This window comes from Pristis pectinata, chromosome 12 (assembly GCF_009764475.1).
Source record: "Pristis pectinata isolate sPriPec2 chromosome 12, sPriPec2.1.pri, whole genome shotgun sequence".
Lineage (NCBI taxonomy): Eukaryota > Metazoa > Chordata > Chondrichthyes > Rhinopristiformes > Pristidae > Pristis > Pristis pectinata.
In genome coordinates this window covers 49,207,827-49,216,053 of record NC_067416.1, presented here as the reverse complement: position 1 = coordinate 49,216,053, position 8,227 = coordinate 49,207,827, and the positions used below count along the sequence as shown (strand labels likewise).

Sequence of the window (8,227 nt, the reverse complement as noted above, 5' to 3'; positions counted from 1 at the left end):
GTCAATTCCCTGGTCTCGCTGATGTTGAGTGCAAGGTTGTTGTTGTAACACCACACAACCAGCTGATCTGTCTCCCTCCTGTACACCTCCTCATGGCCTATTAAAACGGAACCTGTTGGTTATCCGGGGATGCTTCTTGCATTTTCTTTCATTTCTAACCACTGATTCTGAGTAATTGTTGGAAGGTTTAAGGAACGTACAAATCAGGAGCAGGCCACTCGGCCCCTCCAGTCTGTTCCCATTCCATCAGATGTAATGGTAACCTCACCTCTGCATTCCCACACACCCTGATATCAGTTTATCTCCCCTACGCCCACCTATGTCGCCTTGGAAAATGTTCAAAGACTCTGCTTCCACCAGTCTGAGCTTCAAAGACTCACAGAGACACAGGAGACGGCAGATGCTGGAATCTGGAGCAACAAACAATCTGCTGGAGGTACTCAGCGGGTCGAGCAGCACCTGTGGGGGGGAGGAGCGGGGATTGACATTTTGGGTGCAAGCCCTCCATAAGGTCAATGACTGATCTTCATCAGAGAGAAACAAAATGTCTAATCTCTGCCTAAAATGGGTGACCCCTTATTTTTAAACACTGACCCTAGTTCCTGATGGTCCCACCAAGAAAAAAAATGCTCCCCACTGCCACCATGTCTCTTAGGATCATATATGTTTCAGTCCAGGCCTCCCTCATTCTCCTACACGCCAACAGATACAAGCCTCGTCTGTCCAACCAATCCTGCCCAGCCCAGGTATTAGTCCCAGACATAGGACAGTACAGCACAGGAACAGGCCCTTCAGCCCATCATGTTGTGCTGAACTAATAAAACTAGTAATTAAATGCCTCACTAAACTAATGCCTTCTGCCTACACAATGCCCATATTCCTCCATCCTCTGCATATTCTTGTGCCTAAGAGCCTCTTAAACACGTCTATCGTATCTGCCTCCACCACCACCCCTGGCAACACATTCCAGGCACCCACCGCTCTCTGTGTAAAAACACTTGCCCCGCACATCCCCTTTTGAACTTAACCCCACTAACCTTAAATGCATGCCCTCTGGTATTAGGCATTTCAACACTGGGGAAAAAATACCAGCTATCTACTCTGACTACGCTCGTAAGCTTCTCCCCTCAGCCTCCGCCGCTCTGGAGAAAACAACCCAAGTCTGTCCAACCTCTCCTCACTGCACATGCCCTCTGATCCAGGCAGCTTCCTGGTAAACCTCTTCTGCACCCTCTCCAAAGCCTCCACATCCTTCCTATTATGGGACCCCAAGACTTCTCTGAACTGTTTCTGCAGCATTCACATCTTTTGCAAAGCAGGGAGAGCAATGCTGTACACAGCACACATGCCAAGTTCGGTCTCACCAATGCCCTTTATAACTGGACCATCCATTTTTTGTGTCCATGAATGCATCCAAACTGGCAACGTCAGCAGTCGTACAGTGAGCTATTGCAGGTGGGCGTTGGGAGGGGTGGTGATGAGATCATGTGTTAGGAATAGAACTGCTGTCTTTTTGCACTAAGATCCACAGATGAGTTGAAGGAGGGCAGTGAGGCTGATGAAACTCCAGGGCATTCTCACCGGGGTGACCCCAGTCAGTTGTACAAGCCTCTCGTTGTCTGTGGTGAACCAAGCCCACTGTCACTGATATCAACCACCACCTTGGATCCCACCGAGATCTTGTCCCAAATCCTGGTCGATATTGAACATAATCCCAGTAATCTGTGCCAGCAACTTCTCCGTTCTCTTGCTGAAGAGATTTCTGTGTGGAAGACGGGATCCAGGATTTGGGGATTCTCCTTTCTGCAGCTATTCAGTTCCTGAGAGTTCCCACCACATCAGTTACTACCCTCAGTCATGACCGGTCAATGTATTCCAATGGGAGAATTTAATGTGGATTGTTTCTTTTAAAATCTAGATTCATTTCTCATAGAGCCGTAGCGTTATACAGCACAGAGGTAAACCCTTTGACCCAACTCGTCCATGCTGACCAAGACATCTACCCAACTGCCTGCGTTTGGCCCATAACCCTCTAAACCTTTCCTATCCATGTACTTGTCTAAATGCCTCGTGTCATAATTGTAGCAGCCTCGACCACTTACTCTGGCAGCTCATTCCACAGATCCACCACCCTCTCTGTGGAAAAAGTTGCCCCTCAGCTCCCTTTTCAATCTTTCCCCTCTCACCTTAGATCTATGCCCTCTAGTTTTAGACTCCCCTACCCTGGGAATGGTGCCGAAGATGATTATTTTACTCTAAACCAATTCAGGCTGATTAAGCTAAAAGGAGAGCTCACAAACCGTGGTCCTGACAGGGACACTGACCAACTCTGAGCCACGTGAAACACTTAATTCACAAAATGTGCTCTGAAGAAAATTTATTTGACCAACACCCATGACACCAGCCACCTCCAGCGATTGTCACTGTGAACAAACTCCAGCTCTTGCACTGGGTGCAGTTCAGCGCTTAAAGTCACTAACCATGGCAACAGCAGTGCAAGTTAACCCCTGCGGTCACTTGTGAGCTCGCTGGTGCCTCAGCAGGAGGAAGGCCTGTGTGTATCCCCTCCCACACACGGCACAGCTGAACGGCCTCTCCCCGGTGTGCATCAGCTGGTGCTTCATTCTCTCCGCGTACCTTTTGAAGCTTCTCCCGCACTCGGAGCACTTGAAGCACCTCTCGTCGCTCTGGCTGCAGTGGTGCTTCAGCAGGTGGGAAGAGCGGGTGAATCCTTTCCTGCACTCAGAGCAGGTGAAGGGCCTCTCCCCGGTGTGGACGGTCTGGTGTTTCAGCAGGTCACTCGACTGCCCGAAGCACTTGCCGCAGTGAGAGCACCGGAAACGCCTCTCGCCCGTGTGAGTCTGCTGATGGATCCTCACCTCCCCGGGGCTCTTGAAGTTCTTGCCACAGTCCGGGCAACCGAACGGCCTCTCGTCGGTGTGAACCCGCTGGTGTTTCAGCAGGTGGGACGACTGCGTGAAGCCCTTCCCGCACACGGAGCAGGGGAACGGCCTCTCGCCGGTGTGGCTTCGCTGGTGTCTGACCAGGTGTGAGGAGTGGGTGAAGCCCTTCCCGCACACGGAGCAAGTGAACGGCCTTTCACCGGTGTGGATGCGCTGGTGCCTCAGTAGACTGGAGAGCTGGGTGAAGCCCTTCCCGCACACGGTGCAGGAGAACGGCCTCTCCCCGGTGTGTGTGCGCCGGTGAGTTTCCAGCTCAGATGGGTAACTGAATCCCTTCCCACAGTCCACACACTTATGTGGTTTCTCCATGGTTCGGTTATCCTTGTGTCTCTCCAGGTTGGATGATCCGTTGAATCTTTGATCGTACACTGACCAAACGTACAGTTTCCCACTGTTGTGAGTGGGCCAGTCTCTCCACACTGTCCTGGTTAAAAGTCTGTCCTCAGTTGGTGCACTGCTTCACTGTGTGTGTGTTAGTGTGTGTGTGTGTGTTTGTGCATGTATACGTGCGTGTGTGTGAATGTTTGTGTGTTAGTGTGAGTGTATGCATGTGCGTGTGTGTATGCGTGTGTGTGTGCGTTTATGAATGTGTGTGTCAGAGTGTGTGTTTCCAGTCAGACTGCTGTTTGAAGTCTCTTCTCACTGACAGAACAGGTGAACATTTCTTCTCGCAGGTACAAAAGGTACAAAGAGATATTCAGCTTCCGATGAATCAAGAGACTCTCCCAGTACTCGACTGGACGTTAAGTTAAAACTGTCGATCTGCAAATCCTCCCTTTCTAATACCCTATAAAAAGGAATTTACAAAAGTTAATACTAAGGAATTCAGAACAGAAAATTTGATGCAATACTTCACTCCTTTGTAAACATCCCTGCCGCTTGCAAGCTCACTAAGAATGAGGAACCCTTCACGAAAATTAAGGTTTGCAGTTATCTTTATCCAATGCAAATCACCTCCTGCTGTTAGCATAGGAGCTGTTTGCAATACAGCCAAGCTTTCTGAAAAGGAAGAATGATTTGCATTCCTACACTGCCTTTGGGCTCCGTTCTGGATGACATAATGCATCAGTCACCCTGTGAAGTATTTTAACCCTTACCTCGTATTGCAGGAAACACACAGCAATTTGAGCCAAGCAAGTTTCCTTGAAGTAATAATGGCCAGGCGGCTGGTTTTAATGAGTCAAGAGGGGGATAAATATTGACTTGGGGGGCAAAACTCCCAAAGCTTTACATTCACCTGAGCAAACAGTCGAGGTCACCACATAACTTGTCTTCTGAAGGAGACTCCCTCAGGGACATTTGGACAGATTTTTTGTGCTCAAGTCTCAGGAGCAGGATTTAAAGCATCAACTTTCTGACTCAGGGACATCTCTAAGAGAGCAGAAGATGCCACCCCTTTAAAAGCTGCACGCGTTTTTAGGAGGCTGACTGATCCTTTCATAATGGAGGACACTGGAGGGCAGAGGCAGATGCCAGTCCACACCAGGGTCCGAACCCCCTGGTCTCCTCTTCCGGCGCTAGTGATAACTGAGGCTCCACCTGCCCTGTGTTGTAAGAGGAATTAAAGGGGAATATTTTTACCAAAATGGAACAAGACTGGAAATGAGCGAAGTACAAAGTGATCGAGGTGTTGAGAATCACAAGAGACTGCAGATGCTGGACTCAGAATCTGGTTTATTATCACTGATGTATGTTGTGAAATTTGTTTTGTGGCAGCAGTACAGTGCAAAACATAAAGACCTAAAAATTATGTTAAAAAAAGAAATAGTGCAGAAGAGGAATGATGAGGGTGTGTTCATGGGATCATGGACCATTCAGAAATCTGATGGCAGAGGAAATCGGGAGCAAATACTTAACTGCTGGAGGAACCCAGCCAGTCAAGCAGCATCCACGGATGCAAAGGGATGGTCAACATTTTGGGTTGAGACCATGTATCAGGACTAAGAGTATAGAGAGAAGATAGCCAGTACATAGAAGTGGGAGGGGGAGGTGAGACAGAAGCTGGTAGGTGATAGATGGAACCAGATAAGGGGAGGGCGGAACATTAGGCAGGGGGAACCAGGTAGGGGTGTGGAAAGCATCCAGGTGTTTGTGTGCATGAATCACAGAAAATTAGCCATCAGGCGCACCAAGTAGTTATGAAATCAAATGGCATGTTGGCCTTTGTTGCAGATGGGTTGGAGCTTAGATGTTGCATTTTGGGAGGTCAAATGTTAGAGGAAAGTATCCAGTAAATGGCAGGACCCTCAGGAGAATTGATATACAGAGGGCTCGGGCTGCAAATCCATAGCTTCCTGAAGGCACAAGGGTGGTAAAGAAGGCGTATGGCACACTTGCCTTCATCAGTCGTGGCGTTGAATATTAAATTTGAGAAGTCACGTTGCAGGTTGTGTAAAACTTTGGTTAGGCCACATTTGGAGTACTGTGCGCAGTTCTGGTCTCCTCGATACCCCAGAAGGACGTGGAGGGTTTGAAGAGGGTACAGAAGGGGTTCACCAGGATGTTGCCTGAATTACAGAGTATTAGATGTAAGGAGAGGTTGGACACATTTAGATTGTCTTCTCTGGAGCGTCACAAGCTGAGGGGAAAGCTGATAGAAGTATATAACATTATGAGAGGCACAGATAGGGTAGACAGACAGAATCTTTTTCCTGGGGTGAATTGGCAGGTACAAAAACAACTTTGAAAAGACAGTTGGGCATGGATAGGAAAGGTTTGGAAGGATTTGGGCCAAATGTGGGCAAATGGGACTAGCTTGGATGGGCATTTTGGTCGGCATGGACCAGTTGGGCCGAAGGGCCTGTTTCCATGCTGTCTTACTCTACTGTTCTAAATAGGGAAGGTTCATTACAATTATACAGGGTGTCACTGAGGGTGCACATTTCTGGTCCTCTTACCTAACAAAGGAAATTAGTAGCTTTGAAGAGAGTGGAAGACAGATTCACCAGCGTAATTCCTGGGATGAGATGATTGACCGATTAAGTCAGGTTCAGCAGGCTGGGTCTGTAGTCTTTGGAGTTTGGAGGTACGACCTTACTGAAACATCCAAGACATTTGACATGGCAAATGTTGAGATGTTTTCACCAGTGGGAGAATCTCGAATGAGGAGACACGATTACAAGATGGGGGGGGGGGGGGGCGATCATTTAAAACAGGTGCACAGAAGTTTCTCCCTCAGGTGGGAAGTGAATCTCTGGAATCCTCTGCTGTCGAGAGTTGAGGAGGCCAGATCATTAGAAGTACTTAAAGTGGGAGTAGATAAATATTTGAAAGATCAGGGGCATGAGGGCGATGGAGGAGAGTCTTGGGGCAGTTCAGCCCTGATCACGTTGAATGGCGGGGCAGATTCCTGCTCCAACTGTGTTCCGAGCTTCGCTGCCGGTCTTCTCACAGAGATCTTCACCAGTCAACAAAGGGGCGGCAGAGCGCAGGCGCGGGCTCTGCCTCCGGTGGTCTCGGGGGAGGAGGGCAGAGCAGCCCTCAGGTTCGTCGGCGTTGGGCTGCCCCACCGGGGTCCCGAGATCCCAGCTGGCAGACTGTGGAGTGGACTTTGCCTGGATGCCGTCCCCTTCCTCGTGAGGTGGCCGCTGCTCCGCGCCCACCACACAGACGGGATAGTGGGGCTTTCATACGGCAGCGAGAGGGACCTAAACAAACAGGAGGCCAGATCAACAGGACACCGGCGTGGCGTTAATGCTCACACAGTGGTGGGCCCACACTCACGTCTTGGCTCGCAGGGTGAGCTCGGCCACAGATACCCCTGCCCACTGCCCGCTCCTCGTATGCCCCCGCAGTCCTCCCTGTTCCGGAATCTCATGTTTTTGCATACCCGTCCCCGCCCGCTCCTAACTCTCCCCCTTCCACAGACAACCCCGCACTCCCTCCCTTCTCTCTGTGCACATTTGCTCACGCTCCCGGCCACGCTGAGATCCCCTGCACCGGGGCCGCGTATCCAGTCGCCCACCCGGCCCGCCGGCCGCAGAACCGCCTCGCACACAGATCCCCACCTGCCCAGGTTCCCGGTGGAGGAGCGCTGTGCTCAGTCATTTGCCGAGAATGAATGGCTGAGGCAGAAGGCGACGAGCGGCTCTCACCCCGACCTCCTCTGCATCTATTGGCGGAAGGTAGAACGGCCCACTCTTGACGTCGAATCACCTTATTGGTGCAGCCCCCGTCAGTCAAAGAGCGCTGGGCTGCCTCTGGATGGTCGAACCAGGGAGGTTTCAGCTCAGGATGGAAGTTAAGAGAGAGAAAGAGAGAGTGGGGTGGGGACAGGGACCAATATTCACCGCATCGGTCATTGAGTCCCTCTGGATCCCACGGAACCTCGGCTCTCTCGGGGTTCCACGGGTAACCCCGATGGAACCTCGGCTCTCTCGGGGTTCCACGGGTAACCCCGATGGAACCTCGGCTCTCTCGGGGTTCCACGGGTAACCCCGATGGAACCTCGGCTCTCTCGGGGTTCCACGGGTACCGCTGGTGGAACCTCGGCTCTCTCGGGGTTCCACGGATAACCCCGATGGAACCTCGGCTCTCTCGGGGTTCCACGGGTAACCCCGATGGAACCTCGGCTCTCTCGGGGTTCCACGGGTAACCCCGATGGAACCTCGGCTCTCTCGGGGTTCCACGGGTACCGCTGGTGGAACCCGGCTCCACAATGTTTCCATGGGTAGCATCAATGGGCGGCGCAGACTCAGCTGGTCGAACCGCTGCCTCGCAGCACCAATGACCCGAATCCTTCCTGACATTCGTTGCTACCTGTGTGGAGTTTGCACATTCTCTGGATATTAGGCTTTTCTCCGTCATCCTAAAGACGCGCGGGTTGGTGGGTTAATTGGCCATTGTAAATTGCTTCTGGCGTAAATAGTTTGTAGAATCGGGGGGGGGGGGAGGGGTGAATGGGGTAGGAGGGAGGTTACAGGAAAAAATTTAGTTGGGGTGGGATTGCTGTCTGGACTGGCATGGATTGACTGGCGCCCTTCTACGTGGTAAGGAAACGCGGAAGGCCGGCTCTTTCGGGAGTCCACAGGTAATGCTGATGTCCCTCAACGATTATGCAAGCTTCACCATTAACAATTCATTATGCAGACCCACAACCTTAATGTGCTTGTAAAATACAGCCGTTAAACCACTTCCATCCATCCCAACACATCTCTTCCCCTACCTTCTCTCTGAGAGCTAACTTGGATCTCTTCCCCCCTCCCCAGCCACCCCAACCCCCCATCCCACCCCATCCCATCCTGGTTCTGTCGAAAGGTCGCAGA

The 8,227-nt window shown here is 51.2% G+C and overlaps 1 protein-coding gene across 1 annotated transcript; it reads right to left on the bottom strand.

The window, feature by feature from the left end:
• Window positions 1–2,381: 2,381 nt before the first annotated feature.
• LOC127576587 (gastrula zinc finger protein XlCGF71.1-like) lies at window positions 2,382–7,063 on the bottom strand. The gene is made up of 2 exons (XM_052027155.1): window positions 6,971–7,063; window positions 2,382–3,750 (listed from the first exon to the last, which is right to left on the bottom strand). Exon 2 carries the CDS (start codon window positions 3,270–3,272, stop codon window positions 2,514–2,516), a length of 759 nt encoding a protein of 252 aa, XP_051883115.1. The 5' UTR covers window positions 3,273–3,750; window positions 6,971–7,063; the 3' UTR covers window positions 2,382–2,513.
• Between the last annotated feature and the right edge of the window lie 1,164 nt (window positions 7,064–8,227).